The sequence below is a fragment of the Solanum stenotomum genome, chromosome 12 (assembly GCF_019186545.1).
Source record: "Solanum stenotomum isolate F172 chromosome 12, ASM1918654v1, whole genome shotgun sequence".
Lineage (NCBI taxonomy): Eukaryota > Viridiplantae > Streptophyta > Magnoliopsida > Solanales > Solanaceae > Solanum > Solanum stenotomum.
Window position 1 is genome coordinate 47,304,926 of NC_064293.1, and position 16,103 is coordinate 47,321,028.

The following is a 16,103-nucleotide window of genomic DNA, read 5'->3' on the forward strand; positions in this document are numbered from 1 at the left end:
AATTAATAAAAGTAACTTAGTAAAGTAAATAAATAGAAAATTAGTATTGAACAATGAACATAAATTAAAACTTCACTAAATTAATATAGATGGGATGATGAAATATTATTATTTTATAAATATATTATTTAATCTATTAATTTAAAGAATGTTTTGAGATTCGATGACGATTAATTTTGATTATATCAATCATATTTATTATTTTTCTAATTTTGACTATTTGCAATAAATGGGGTGGTCCAATAATCACAAGAGGGATTAACGCAAGATGTTCGGCACTATTTGACCCTAACAAAAATATATAATATACAATATAAAATCATATGATAAAGCATTCGTGCAAATATCTACTTCTTTATTAGTTATTACAATTATTAATAATTAATTTTTATTTTTATTTTTTTTGGCTCACTTACATCAGCAAGACAAGAGTAGATAGGACATGTTGTGCGATTAAATTCAAATGTTAAGTCGGTTAATATAATATACTTGTTCTGTGACAATAAATGAATACTTAATATAGATATAAAATAAAATAATTTTTTTACAAATATAGTTTGGACCTATGCAATGTGTTAATTATTTTCTATATAATTAGAGGAGGGGGTGGGTTGCGGCCCTTGATAGATAATGAAATTATGTGTGCCCACAATTATATAGAAGAAGGAATACTAATTTGGTTTATTCAAATTTTCAAAACTATAGTGTAACCTATTAAAACAAAAGTCAAGTGTCTTGTTATTATAATAAATATAAATGTACCTAACTACAGTATTATCATCATCTGCAATAATAATTGTATGTTCTCTCATCATGTAATCAGTGCTTGGACTTGACTTTGGTCCTCAAACAATTATTTAAAAAAAAAACAAACAAATATTCTAATTGACGGATCAAAATTATTTGTGCGAAAATAATTTCTTATGATCATCTACAAAGAGAAGAAATTTGTTATAAATCTTTTTTTTTTTTGTGTATATGTATTAAATTGTAAAGAGGTACAAAATCAAATATTTCTAATTGTGCCCTACATGAGTAAGGATGTAGTGGAATAATTTAACTTTATATGTAATGAAAGTATAAATAATTACGACTCATGTTTTAATCATTCTTTTATCAATGAAATCGTTATCATTAAGTACCCATACTTTTCAAATTTATTAGAGTCTCAGTTTTAGTATCCCTAAATAAGGGAATTTAATAAATAAACTCTTCATAAACTTATTTATTTTGCAAAATAAATACCGGAATAGTAAAAGGGAGTAAAAGGAGTAATAACTTTGAATTACTTTTAATAGTTATTAATTGAAATTACTTTGAATAGTTATATGTAGTTATCAACTAGTTTTTTCATTTAAGCTAATAATATAAAAATAATATGTATTATCTTTTTAATTAACTTTAAGTAAGTACGTAAATGATGCGCAGCATGGATACAAGTTACAAGTTACAACAACAAATTAACAAGACTTGGCTTCAGCCAATTCTTTTTTCATATGTATGCATGGGACATTAATGTAATAGTAATATATTCTTAATATTTTGTTCATTATGTTGTTCCACTTTGAAGCCGTACTGTCCCCGGTGATGTGTTTGGTACGCAGAAAATGTTTTTTTTCTTAATGAAAAATATTTTTCTAATTTTTTTTTTTTTGAAAATTAAGTGTATTCCTTATTTATAGTTGTTAGTCTTTGTAAGTAAGTACAAATATATTATTTCGAAATCATTTATATACAATCTAATAAAATACTATGATAATAAAATGGGGTTCGAGGAGTGGTGGGTATTAGGGTTTTTCCCTTATTTTCTTATCTTATTTGAAATTTATTTTTTTTCCTTAAAAAAAGAAAAGTTAAAGTATTACTACCATATATGCTTTAACTTTTATTGAAAGAAAAATATAACTTTATTTCATATTTGAGTTATTCCTTCTTAGAAGAAAAGTTTGGAGATCTATAAATTAAAGATCATATTTTTATAGCATAATACAATAGCATCCACAATATAGTTGTTTAGAAACTTTTGTTTATGAGGAGATTTTCTCTCTACAGTTTTATGCTTTTAATTAGTTTTTTAAATATGTAGGTCAATTGGTCATATCGTATAATAATATGTGTTTCTTTTAGTATAGTTTTATGTGTCGTCTAATTTATCCTCATTTGATTTGCAATTGTAAGCTTCTGCATAACGCCCTAGTTACTTTCAAATCGGATGGGATCAGGACCTGGGGTAGTGGGGAGGAGGGTTTGACGGTGGCATGGACAGGGGTTCAAGGGTGGTGGAGGGTTAGGGTTGGGGAGTTGAGTGTATAAGGGAGAAGACACTGAACTTGAAATGTCGGTTAGGAAACTTGTTTTTCTAGTAAAAATATTTTTGATCAACCAACCAAACAAGATTTTAAAAAAAACATAAAATAATTTTAATTTTTTTTAAGAATGTCTGATCTTAAATTTGTACGATTTTTTTTTTTTACTAAAATTGACAAAAATAAAAATATGAGAGACAAATAAAAAAGAAAGGAATTATGTATGTTAAGTGTGTGTGTCAGTCAGTATAGAGAAATTAAACCCAGCACAAGCAAATGACGAACGCGTCTATATCATCAACTCATGCAATAAGTAATTTCTCTCTCTCCTATTTATTGGAGGGTGAGCGGCCATTAACATTACACTCCCGCCCTTGATGACCTATATCATACTATTCACACACCCCAACTAGCAACCTCTAATTTCTTCCTTCGTTCTTAAGGCCCACCCAACTACAACAACAACAATATGGCCAAACGAAAATTAGCTTTGCTTTTGCTTTTAGCAACAATTGTATGTGTAAGTGCTGCAAATTTAAACAAACATCAGGATGAAGAAGACGCTGATAGAATAATATCGCTACCTGGACAACCCAAGGTTTCGTTCCATCAGTACTCAGGGTATGTCACTGTCAATCAATTTGCTGGAAGAGCTCTATTTTACTGGCTTACTGAAGCTATTGATGAACCACTTTCTAAGCCTTTGGTTATTTGGCTCAATGGAGGTCAGATCTCTCTCTTAAATTTCTACGTGAAAGTTGCCTTCTATTTTTTCTCTTTTTACTTTAAAATGATCCATTTAATTTTGATAAAGCCAAACATGAAAAGTAAAAGTGGCTAATGTCTGACACATATATAACTTCTTCGGGAAATGGAACACTAATTATGATTACGTGAACTTCTGGTTACTGTTTTATTCATCCTTCCTTTTCCTGTAACTAAAAAGGAGATCTTAAGAAAAAAGGGTTGTATTTCTTGTAACTATATGTTTCCGTTTCAAACTCAGTAGGTATGTGGAAGAAAATCGTTTATTCGATTAGTTGGACTCTAATGCGAAATTGAAACAGGAGAGAGGGAAAAAAATCTCACTCTATTTTGAAATTAGTCATTGATTATGTATTTTGACTCATACATACATCATGTGTTGTGCATTTAAAAGTCATTTTGTCGGTTAATTATTGAGGGTTTTTAGCTAATTGAGTACTGGGATAGGGGGGTCATGACTAAACTGTTGACTGATATCGTTCATTATACATGAACAGATAAGACATTACCTTTGCCAGTTGCTCTTTCTCTTTCTCTCTCTTAATATTAATATTTGCACGCAGTGAAAATCAATGCTGTTACAACCAACTCCTTTAAAATACAGTCCTCATTTAATTTTTCAACTTCATTTCGTGCCCAGACTGGTCTAAGATAGATGCCCACACCAATAACGCTTCCGCAACCACCTTCCTCATGTCAGCTACCCAACTGCCTCGTTAAAAACATATTCAAATATTAAATTTCATAAGCTAAACCATTACCTATCAAAAATATTACCAAGTCTTATAATGAGCCCATCCATGTGAGCCTTTTTAATTCTTTAACATGATAACATCCCCCTCATGCCGGACATCTGGTACTTAATATGTGGGTCCTCTGATATCTATAAAATTATGTATTGGACGTATTCACGTCCCGAAAGCTAGTTCAAAAGGAGAAAGATTACACTAGCCTTAATCTCATGTGGAACTTTTCCATTCTTTTAAGGTAAGGATTCTTTAACTAATGGAGTTCAACAATTTTTTTATATGCAGAAGGATGAGGAGTAGTAATATTTTTTACCCTATTTTCATAATTATATAATGTTTCAACAAAAGAAGTTCAGTTGGACCCCGTTGCACCCCTGCCCCTGACCTCAGAAATAAGGTGTTTTCAAGTGAGAATAGGAAAGATTCTTTACCGTGAATTCTGTTGATAACATTAAATTGTAGCCAACTAAACTTAGTACTGTTTGGGATCTGTCGTCATTTTCTTATAAATGAGGTTTCAATTTCTTGACCATATTATTCATTATTAGATACATGTGCTCATCTCAACCATCTGTGATAAAGGAGACACACCCTTCTGCGGGGACCCCTTATATATAGTCCTAGTAATTTCTGCTACTACTTCAGATTTCTGGGCTGACACTAATAAATTTTACAACCATAGGTGAATTCAACATGTACAAGTGACGTCTTTAAACTTTACAGTTCTAAATATTTAATTCATTCTAAATTTGAAAATTTTAATCATGAGTGGAAATTCATGTAGCCAAGTAACTGAGCTACTCGTATAAAATATTCATCAACATCTACTAACGAATAATCAATTTAGAGCACTATGACTTGGAAGGACAAGATACTTGAACTCGTAAGTTTCAAATCTTAGTTCGCTTTGTAATAAGCCTGATATACTGAAAAACTGGATGAAATAGCTTGTTGATTGTGCAAAAAATTGAGTATTTACATTGGAAAAAACAGGTCCCGGATGCTCTTCAGTGGCCTATGGTGCATCTGAAGAAATAGGGCCATTCAGGATAAACAAGACGGCTTCAGGGCTGTATGTGAACAAGTTTTCATGGAACAAATTGGCAAATTTACTATTCCTTGAAACTCCAGCAGGAGTTGGATTTTCCTACAGCAATAGATCCTCTGATCTCCTTGACACCGGGGATTTTCGCACTGGTACGAACATGATGTTGACTTAGATTAGGCCCTCTCTGTTTGTCTTATTGCTAATTCAATTATTTTTTTCTTGGCTTAGAAATGTCTCAATCTGTAGACTGATTGACCATCAATTTGTGGTCATATTTGGGTGCTTATTCTAACTCCTAATGTAGTAAACATGAAAGTGATGCATGCCTGTCTCTGACTAAACGTGACAAATGAACAAGTTTTTGGATTTAAATGGGTTTTAGTTAATTGATCATAACGCAATTTGCTCAATGTGTGGCCCAAACTTCTCTCTTTTCCCGATTTGGATTGGCTTATTTTAAGTGGTTTTATGCTAAAATAGCGTTTAACCATTTTTGTAGAGTTTGTGTAAATTCAAAAAAGTGCTTTTAAGCTTAAGCTGAAAAATCACAAGTTAGGATTTCTAACTTATGGCTTATATGCCGCTTATTGCTTCACAAGTCATAAGCTATAAGTCTATCCAAACAGTCATGTTAGAGTCTGTTTGGATTGGCTTAAAAGTTGGTCAAATCTACTTTTAAGTCAGTTTTTGACTTCTCAAAGTGTTTGACAAATATAAAAAATAATTTAAAATAAGTCAAAAATAACTTAAAATAAGTTAGGGAGTGTTTGACAAAGTAAAAAATGACTTATAATAAGTTTAAAATGACTTAAAATAAGTCAGAAATCAAAAGTAGGTCTCTCCCTCCTTTTTATTTTTTGACTTAAATGTCATTTCAGTTTGACTTTTTATTTTTGACTTAAAAGTTTTTTTTTTTTAAGCCAATCCAAACGGGCTCTTAGTCAAGTCAACGATTACGACTAGATCATAATGCAACCCATTTAAACTTGGACGGATGGAACATGTTACTAAAACAAATTAATCATATTTGGTTGCTTATTCTCTAATAACTAGTAATCTAGTAAACATGAAGTGATGGTGGCATGCTTGCTGATGACTTTTCCTCTGTGTAATCAATTGTGGCAAAGTGCCCATTTTAGGAGCACATGAGAATGTGCATTTTAGCACTCAATTGCAATGTGGCCTACCTTCAGATTTTTGGAGTCAATGCTGCAATTGCTAGCTACCCTACATGTTTTGCTATCTGGAGTCAATTTTACTATCACCACTATAGTACTATTCAATCAATCAAACAGCTAAATATTCGCCACTGATAAAAAAAATCTTCTCCAAGAAATGGATGACTTAATCGTTGAAAAATATTATATGACTTGAGTGCTTGATCTTATTAGTACTCTGTTCTGTCTAGTCCAATCGATTTGGAAAAACCTTATCCGCACCTGTTTTTTGCACTAACTTTGTTAATTCATTGTAGTCAAGTGATTAATTCATACATGTCTAATTTGAATAAGATGATGACTCTTTTGTGTATTTTTATTAGCTAAGGACTCACTACAGTTCCTTATCCACTGGATGAATCGGTTCCCACGCTACAGAAATCGTGAAGTCTACATCACCGGAGAGAGCTATGCTGGTCATTATGTCCCTCAGCTAGCCAGAGAAATAGTTCATTACAATGCCAATTCTAAGAACCCAATCAACCTTAAAGGATTCATGGTAATCTCTCAATGTCTACATATTGGAGTATTAATTAATTGAAATAACATCTTGAAACTTGTTGGAGATGAATTTTCGATTTTTATCAAAATGCAGGTGGGAAATGCTGTGACAGATAATTACTATGACAACTTAGGAACTGTGACATATTGGTGGAGCCATGCTATGATCTCTGATAAGACATACAAGCAATTGGTGAACACTTGTGATTTCAAACGCCATAAAGAATCAAACGAGTGTGAATCATTGTACTATTACGCGATGGATCAAGAATTTGGGAACATCGATCAGTACAATATTTATGCTCCTCCTTGTAACAATTCTGATGGTAGCAGTTCAACTAGGCAGACCATGAATTTACCCCACCGACCTTACAAGGTACATATGTGTATGAAAAATGCAACATTTTATAACATCTACAAGGTATTAATAGTGGTATAATGTATACTCAAGAGATTTTTCTGATTTGATTTTTCGGATTTCCATCAATTAGATGTTCAAGCAGCTATCAGGTTATGATCCTTGCACAGAGAAGTATGCAGAAATTTACTACAACAGGCCTGATGTGCAGAAGGCTATGCACGCGAATACAACAGGAATTCCTTATAAATGGACAGCCTGCAGGTAAATACTTTGTTTTTCAAACTCCCACTATATTGATTGATCTTGCAACTGATTGATCTTGCACCTATGTTTACAGTGAGACATTGAATCGAAACTGGAACGATACAGATGACTCGATTCTCCCAATCTACCGGGAACTAATTGCTGCTGGATTGAGAATTTGGGTTTTCAGGTATGTGATATTGAGTTGAAAACTTATTCCCAAAATTCCAGGGCAACTCAATTTGATCATTTTTTGTTTTGCAGTGGTGATGTAGACTCAGTTGTACCCGTTACCGCGACAAGGTATTCACTAGCACAGCTCAAGTTATCCACCACAACTCCATGGTACCCTTGGTATGTCAAAAAACAGGTCAGTAATAAAAAACCGAATTCTAGTTTTTTAAGGTCCATTTAAATTTAACGTATATGCACTGACAACGTATGTAATTATGTTATGGTTATTGTAAGGTGGGAGGCTGGACAGAGGTATACAAAGGTCTAACATTTGCAACAGTAAGAGGGGCAGGTCATGAAGTGCCATTATTCAAGCCAAGGGCAGCTTATCAACTATTTAGATCATTTTTAAAAGGAGAGCCACTTCCCAAGTCATGATAGTTGTGACATTATAATTATTACTATCTATGGTTCAAAAATGTCAATTGTTTCCACTCTTGGCCAAGAATTAAAGAGTACCAAGTTGAAAGAAGAATTGTTTCAACTTTTAAAAGAGAACTGATGGGAAAAAGGGAGATTACATTAGGACTTTGGTTGGGAAAAAAAAGGTATCAATTTGTTGTAACAATATTAGGTAGCTGTGGTTTGAATTCTACTCCACGTGTTTTAGGAAAATGAATTTTCTTTATGTTTCGTATTTCAATAAAAAGGGGTTGAATTCTTATTCGTAGTATAATCTCTTCAATCCATCTTTACTCATTTATATTCGATTTGAAATATTCTTTACTTATTTATATTCGATTTTAAATTACTTAATATAAAATAATAAATAATCTCTTAATTATTCAAATCCAACTATAAAGACAGTATTGAATTTGGGTCTTCAGCGATTGCCGTATTAAAACTTCTTTGTGTATTCATCACAATGTGGACCCATCATGAATTCGAATATTTGCACAAATGGTCCTTTTTTAAAGGCCACTAAAATAAATTCTATCTCCACTAAATAATGGGATACTATTGAAATCTTCTTCTTTTGGCATACAATATTGACACCAAGAACTTAGTATTTTTCATATAGTTTTTTGATTTTTAAATATTGAATTAATTTAATTTATTTTCAACAATTTAATTAAATTGACCTTCAATAAAAAAAAAGTAGTAATAAATTTGATTCAATTCCTTTGTAGGGTGAAATTTAATCCACAAAATAACCAAACAAATAATTTCTATGAACAAGGCACAAAAATTATGGTAAGGAATTATTAAAACAAAATTGTTTATGTTCGGTCTTCAAATTAGGAATTTGAATGTGAAAAGTCAAAGCACATGACTATTTTAGTGCCTACTTTTGGGCTACCAAAATTCTGTCTTCTTTGTTGACTTTCCTTTGAAGCCCAAATTTAATGTCTACTTTACCAGAATTGTTTTTTTTTTGCTTTAATACTTTTATGCTAATTAATTATTATTGTGATATCAAAAAGGTACTTTGAGAATTTCTAAATCGAACTTAGTAAAAAAAAAAATTGTTAAATATCTGCCATCCATCATCCATGAGAAGAAAATTAAAAAAAAAAAAAGGAAAGAAAGAAAGAAAGAATTTTAGTGTTTAATTGGTCGAATTGGATCATGGAAACATGGAGATCTTTATTGTATTTTCTTGATCAAACGAAAGAGACATTTTAACAAACTAGGGAAGAGGACAGAATTGATCAACATTTATGTCGTCCTTCATCTAATCTATTTTGGACCAACAACGTGGGCTCATTATTATTATAATTAGGCCAAGCACATATGCAGACCCTTAAACTTGTTCCTAAATTTCATTTTGACACTCCAACTCAACTTTGTTCCATTTTAACCCTTTAACTCTAATTTTTATGTTTCATTTTGGCACTTCTAACTGATGTGGCAGAGGGTGTGCACCACACATTCTCTAAGAAAGTGAAAGACAAAAAAAATATATTTTTAAAAAAAATAAAAAAAAGTATTTTTTAAAAAATAATAAAAAGATTACCCTTCAACTCTATTTCTTTTATGTACCATTTAACACAAAACACTAATTTTATGATTTCTTTATTTCTATATATGTTATTTAACTGCAATTTTGCATTTTAAAAATCGACGATCATCTGTTAATTATTGTAAAAAATTAAAACTGACGGATTATCATTGTTTTTTTTTTATAAAAAAAGTAACAATATCTTTTTAAGAGTTTTTCGCGTGAAAAATAACCGATGAAAGTGCACGATTTTCTTTCTTAAAAAAATCAATGACAATCCAACGAAGTCTATTGAGTTTCAACATTTTTTTGTAGTGTTATTAATTAGCAATGAACATGAATTTTTTTTTACTTGTATTTAGTTGAATGAAAAAAAATTAGAAAACTGATATTTGAGTTAGTCCAAGTAGACTAGATATGAAAAAAAATATATGTGATGTTATTTAGATTAACTAATTGTTTTTTTAAAAAAAACCAACACACTTTCGCCGATTATTTTTTCACACAATAATGTACAAAAACTCTAAAAAATTTTTTTTTTTTAAAAGTGATGTTCATCCATTATTTTTTAACACAATGATGGCATGTGAAGTACACACATCCCACTTTGTTGATTCTTTAGAAAGAAGTGCCAAAATGAAATTTAAGGACAAGTTTAAGGATTTGCATATGTGTTTAGCCTTATAATTATTTGTACTATACTTTATACCAAGATAATATTAGGTATTTTAAAATGTAGTTTAAGATTAATTAAACTAATATGGAATCCAAGTTGGATTTGTTAGTTCGAAAGAATTAACTAAATTCGGGCTCATAGAAATTTGTTAACGGACGAATTATCACATTTGCTGCAATTTACAAAACTTATCATGTGTTGGGACTAATGTCGCATTACTGAGCCATGTCTAACTTGTCTTCAATCAGTTAATCTATGTGTGTCTTGTTTTGATATGTCTAACTATCAAATTCAAATTTGACACGCACAACAGTATTTTCGTGGCTGCTAATTATACGGAAAATAAAACTGTTATGAAGCTGCCAAGAACGTTCACACTATAGGTTGGCAACATAGTGACTCACCCTCACAAGTCACACTCATTCATGTATTATGTATATTAAAAAAATATGTGTAATGACTATTTTCACATAAATATTTTGATTGAATACGTGAAAAAGAAAAATTAATAATATTTTCATAGGAAAATAATTAAAAAAATTCTTACTATTTAAGTGAGAGTATTTTTCATCATGCATTTTTTAGCTGATTCGACGAAAAATGAGTGAAAAAATAATCATGTTTTATAGCACAAAATTACTGATTTGTGACTGGAAAAACCTTTATTCCAGTAATGTATTTATTAATTTTTAAAAAACAAACAACTTGATTTCTTATAACTATTTTAAATAATTTTACCACATCCATTTGATCTATATTTTAAACATTTAAGATTGTTGTCACCCAACACCTTCCCTCGTTTAATTTTGTTATACGCCATGACATAAATTTCAATTACCTTTTTTTTACACCTATAGATAGTTGATTTATCTTATTATATTGAAATAATACGAAAATTATAGGGAATTAACATATTAAGTGGATAATATTGTCAAAACCCTTATAATTTCAATTCTATATTAAAAAATAATACTAATACATAACAGTCTTGCATATAATAAAAGTTAAACACCTCTTTTGGCAAAAAAATATTAAAGTACAAAGTTCCAAGTTAGTTAAATATATTTTTATAGTTCTTGAACTTGTAAGATGAAAGATTTTTTTTTTTTACAAATTATGAAATCTCAATTATTTACGATAAAGTGTTGGTCTTGGACTCTTTAAGACTTTTCTTCCCTTTTATGCCTTGTCAAAAATAAAAGTACTTGTCTAAAAAGAAAAATAAATAAATCAAAGTTGCGCTTTTTAATTTCTTCCCCTTATCTTCCATCTGTCCATTTTACTACATTAAAAGCCAAAATTTTTCACCATTTTAATCTGTTGCATTAATTAATCTAGAAGCAATCAACGTGACCAAGATAACTAATAAGATTTCCCTAATTTTAAACCATCGTCCTAAAGTCCTAGCTGAATTCATCATGAATTGAAGTTATCAACCTTGATAAACTTTTTAAAAATAATAATAATTTATTGATTGTTGAAGCCTGAAATTATATACTGTCCTTTTAAAGTTACCTAATATTACGTTATTGATTCCTAGAAAAAAAGTAACTGTGTAAAAATTCTTGATATTGTTAGCGCATAAAACTCAATCTTTGTCATGTTATTTTTCTTTGGTGCATGAGTATTTGTACCATTTGAGTTCCATTTTATACCATACTCGTTAATTTATGCTTCAATTAAAATATCGTAACAGTTTTGTATTAGAATTTTTTAAACTTAAATAGTCTGTTGTATCTTTGTAGTTCTTGCCACATGTTGTTTATTGTGTTTCGAGTGTCACACTATTTTGCTATTATTATCGTTTCAAGTAGACTTTACACTGCTTTTCTTATTAACTGTTATGTTTTCTTCTTCTTTTATTTGAGTTTGATGCACTTGAGTCTTGAGCCATGGATCTTTTGAAACCAATCTTTCTACCTCCATGAGGCAGTGATAAGATCTGCGTACAATCTACCTTCTCCAGACCACACTCGGTAAGATTTTACTAGAAATATTTTTATTGTAAACTTTAATATTATCACACTCACATAATTTTATACAAGAAAATGTGATCTTTTATCCTCTTACAATTACAATTTGAATAGAGAAAATGACATTTTAAAATAATTTATGTGTAAAAATAAAAAACTTGCATATAAAAAAGGCATATTTTTTTTTTTTAAAAAAAAACTCATAAAACGCTACAAAATCACTTCTCCCATTTTATTGGAATAACACACCATATTCAAGATCGCAATATTTTAATATATCGTATGTATTTAAGTTTTAACTAGCCAATAGAAAAAAACATTATTTTATTTTTCAACTCAATGACCATTATTATCTCCTACAAAGTGAGCGGTGGCGTATTAAATATTTTACTTGTAATTGAGTAAATTTTTGTAAATCAAAAGTTTTACAGCCAGGGTCAGGTAAATTTCTTATATTATCCTTGCAATAAATACTTTTTTAAAATATTTATTTTTGTCTGTAAAATTTTCAATTTTTTTTTTGAGGAATAAATTAATATATATCTTTTATTATTTTCATAATATACTAATGAAAAAAAAGTGGTAAACTAATACGGAATACAATACACGCAAGGCCCATTGTCAGGTAAATTTGCCAAGATATTTCTCGAAGACTTGAAGGTCAAACCAGCCCTGGTCATTCTCCAAGGCCAAAGCTATTCAATTCATAACCAAAATAAAAAAGAAAAAAAAAAGGAAAGCCGCTTATTCCAATAGGAAGGAGCAACTCCCATGATGCACATATACTTTTGGATGGTCGGTTTTCTGCACTAATTTTGAGCTTCATTTCTCCAAGAAAACACCCCTTTCTTTTTTCATTCTTTGTTCAATTATTGCCACTCTGCTAAAAAGGGTCAGTTCCTCTCTGCTTCATATATGGATCTTGTTTGCTGATTTGTTCTCTTTCTGCATATTCAAGATTTGAGCTTTGAGGTTTGTGCATTTTCACTTTCCTCTGTTTCTTGCTTCTACTTCTGACTTCTGACCAATGTTTTCTTGATCCTCAAATCTCCCACTTTAGTTAACCTAAAGTTTGCTGCTTTTGTCTTCTTATCTTATACCCCGCCGCCTCTTTTTTTATTTTTTAGATTGCCCTCAAATGGGATTTGGGTTAACTCTTACAGTAGTTGATCTTTGCAGGTGACAGATAATCTTTCTTGGTGAAGTTCTTTCTTGATTGTAATTTCTTGGGTACTTCATAGAAGTTAAAAAGTTGCAATCTTTACCTGTTTGGGATTAACCTTGAGCTAGTTTTTTGGTTCTTGAATTTATATGGGAGACTGTGAATCTTCAGCCCCCCTAATGGAAGAAGAAGAAAACCTGATAGCTGCTGCACAGAACATTGTGAAAGCGTTGGGGTCCAATAGGACTTTAACGGATGATGCTAGGAAAATTTTGGCTGATCTAGGCTCCCAATTGTCTTCTATAACTAGAGTGAGTGAACCTGAAGATGAGGGAGCTGGTGAAATTGAGGAGCAGCTTATTGAGCTGGAGGAGGAGCTTAATTTAGTGCAGAGTAAAGTCATGAACTGGGAGGTGGGTAAGTCAATGATATGGGATTGTGGCCAGGAAGAAGCATATGAGTATTTGAGATATGTGGATCAAGGTCGAAAATTGATTGAGAGATTGGAGAGTTTGAACTTGGTTAAAGGTGGTAAAGAAGATGAGCTTCTGCGTAGGGCTCATGATCTTCTGCAAACTGCAATGAATCGTCTTGAGGAGGAGTTTACGCATTTGCTTGTTCAGAACAGGCAGCCTTTTGAGCCGGAGCATATGTCTTTTCGTTCCAGTGAAGATGATACGTTGGATGATGGCTCAATTGTGTCGTTTGGGGATGACTCGATTGAGGATGTGGTTCAAAGAGATAGCATGAGTAGGAGTTCAGGGGAGTACATCATTGAACTGGTGCATCCAGATGTTATTCCTGACCTAAGATGCATTGCCAATTTGATGTTTGATTCAAATTATGGCCGGGAATGTTCTCAAGCATTTATCAATGTCAGAAAAGATGGCTTGGATGATTGCCTCTTCATTCTTGAAGTAGAGAAGTTGAGCATCGAGGATGTATTGAAGCTGGAATGGAACTCGTTGAACTCCAAAATCAGGAGGTGGATACGGGCTATGAAGATCTTTGTGCGCATTTATCTTGCCAGTGAAAAATGGCTAAGTGATCAGATTTTTAGTGAGCTGGAAGCAGTTGGTTCAGTTTGCTTTGCTGAGGCCTCGAAAGCTTCAATCTTGCAGCTTCTGAACTTTGGTGAAGCCATAGCTATTGGCCCTCATCAACCGGAGAAATTGATTCGGATTCTTGACATGTATGAGGTGCTTGCAGATCTTATCCCAGATATTGATGCTATGTACTCTGATGAGGTGGGGTTATGCGTTAGAAGAGAGTGCCAAGACATTCTTAGAAGCTTGGGTGATTGTGCAAAGGCAACCTTTCTGGAATTTGAAAATGCTGTTGCTTCCAGCATATCTGCCAATCCTTTTCCTGGTGGCGGGATACACCATCTCACGAGGTATGTCATGAACTACATGAAAACTCTTATTGATTATAGCAAGACACTTGATGAGCTTCTGAAGGGCCATGAGAAGGAAGATTCAGTGACCATTTTACCAGACATGACACCTGATAGAGAAGAAGATAACACAGACAGACGCTGTTACATTTCTCCGCTGGCTCAACATTTTCGATCCTTCACTTCAATTTTGGAATGCAACCTTGAGGATAAGGCCAGGTTATACAAGGATGAGTCACTAGGTCACCTTTTCTTAATGAATAATATTCATTACATGGCTGAAAAGGTCAAAAATTCCAATCTAAGAACAATACTAGGTGATGGTTGGATCCGAAAACATAATTGGAAATTCCAACATCATGCAATGAGCTATGAGAGAGCTACTTGGAGCTCTATCCTCTCGTTCCTCAGAGATGAAGGGCTATATAATCCAGGCTCAAATTCTATCTCGAGAACTCTTCTCAAGGAGAGACTAAACAACTTTTATCTCTCATTTGAGGATGTCTACAAGAGCCAGACAGGATGGTCTATCCCAGATAGTCAACTTCGTGAAGATCTTCGAATCTCAACATCACTCAAGGTTATCCAGGGATACAGGACATTTGTTGGAAGACACACCAACCATATAAGCGACAAGCACATAAAGTATTCTGCGGACGATTTGGAGAACTTCCTTTTGGATCTGTTTGAGGGATCTCCAAGATCTGTACATGGTTCCCACAGGAAGTGAGCTTCATATGCTAATCAGGGATTTCTTCCCAAGGAAATCAAGATTCTTAATCCTCAATCATCATACTGGTTTACATTTAGATATATCTATTTTTGTAATCTAAATGAATTCATAACTTCTTGAATGTAGAAATTTGGTGTTGTGTGCAAAAAGGTCAATGCCATGTACTTTTGAAATGCATAGATCCCTTAATAGTGTATTTGTTAGCTGTTTGTTACTTAATTTCCCTGCTAACCTCATTGTCATCATCAAAACCAGTTTGCTTAAGGCTGTCACCTAGGAGAATGTTAGTAGCTTTTTGTTAGCTCTAGGCCTAGTTGGGTCCTGGAAAAATCTACTTGTGCTTGGAGATTTGATATCTTGAATCTTGATTAACATGCCAACATTCTTTTTAAACAAATGGGATCACCTTGTTCACAGATATTATGTCTGATAGAGACCACCATCCTTAAATCAGAGTCCATGTGTGGATTGGATTGTTGTCATATTCATTGGGTCATAAATGAAATTAGTGCTTCTCCTTTTGCTCATCACATTTATTTTTGTATAATTATGGTTTTCAACCACCTCTTTTGCTTAAAAGATACAAATACAACATTGCATAAGAAGGTAGTAAACCATGAGTTCAAATTATCTAAACTGTACCATAATATAATGTTTAAGATCCCTTTTCATTAAACAAACATCAAGAAATGATTGTAAATTTGAACTTCAGATTACAGTTAGAATAAGATATAACATAAATTGTAAGTAAAGCACCAAGGTGAAAATATCATATAATATTTAAAAGATATTACATA

The 16,103-nt window shown here is 31.9% G+C and overlaps 2 protein-coding genes across 4 annotated transcripts; both read left to right on the forward strand.

Annotated features, from left to right (window-relative positions):
- Positions 1-2,614: 2,614 nt before the first annotated feature.
- LOC125846488 (serine carboxypeptidase-like 25) lies at positions 2,615-8,090 on the forward strand. Its single transcript, XM_049525920.1, has 8 exons — positions 2,615-3,031; positions 4,814-5,017; positions 6,409-6,584; positions 6,681-6,962; positions 7,078-7,208; positions 7,285-7,380; positions 7,455-7,560; positions 7,659-8,090. Exons 1-8 carry the CDS (start codon positions 2,776-2,778, stop codon positions 7,800-7,802), a joined length of 1,395 nt encoding a protein of 464 aa, XP_049381877.1. The 5' UTR covers positions 2,615-2,775; the 3' UTR covers positions 7,803-8,090.
- A 4,576-nt stretch (positions 8,091-12,666) lies between these two features.
- On the forward strand, positions 12,667-15,473 carry LOC125846479 (exocyst complex component EXO70E2). Of its 3 annotated transcripts, none has more exons than XM_049525905.1 (2): positions 12,667-12,907; positions 13,195-15,473. In XM_049525905.1, the coding sequence occupies exon 2, from the start codon at positions 13,327-13,329 to the stop codon at positions 15,301-15,303; it is 1,977 nt and encodes a 658-aa protein (XP_049381862.1). In that variant the 5' UTR covers positions 12,667-12,907; positions 13,195-13,326; the 3' UTR covers positions 15,304-15,473. The 3 variants fall into 3 exon arrangements, with proteins under 3 accessions (XP_049381862.1, XP_049381861.1, XP_049381860.1); XM_049525904.1 differs by having other exon boundaries at positions 12,748-12,987; positions 13,182-15,473; XM_049525903.1 differs by having other exon boundaries at positions 12,748-12,987.
- Positions 15,474-16,103: the final 630 nt, after the last annotated feature.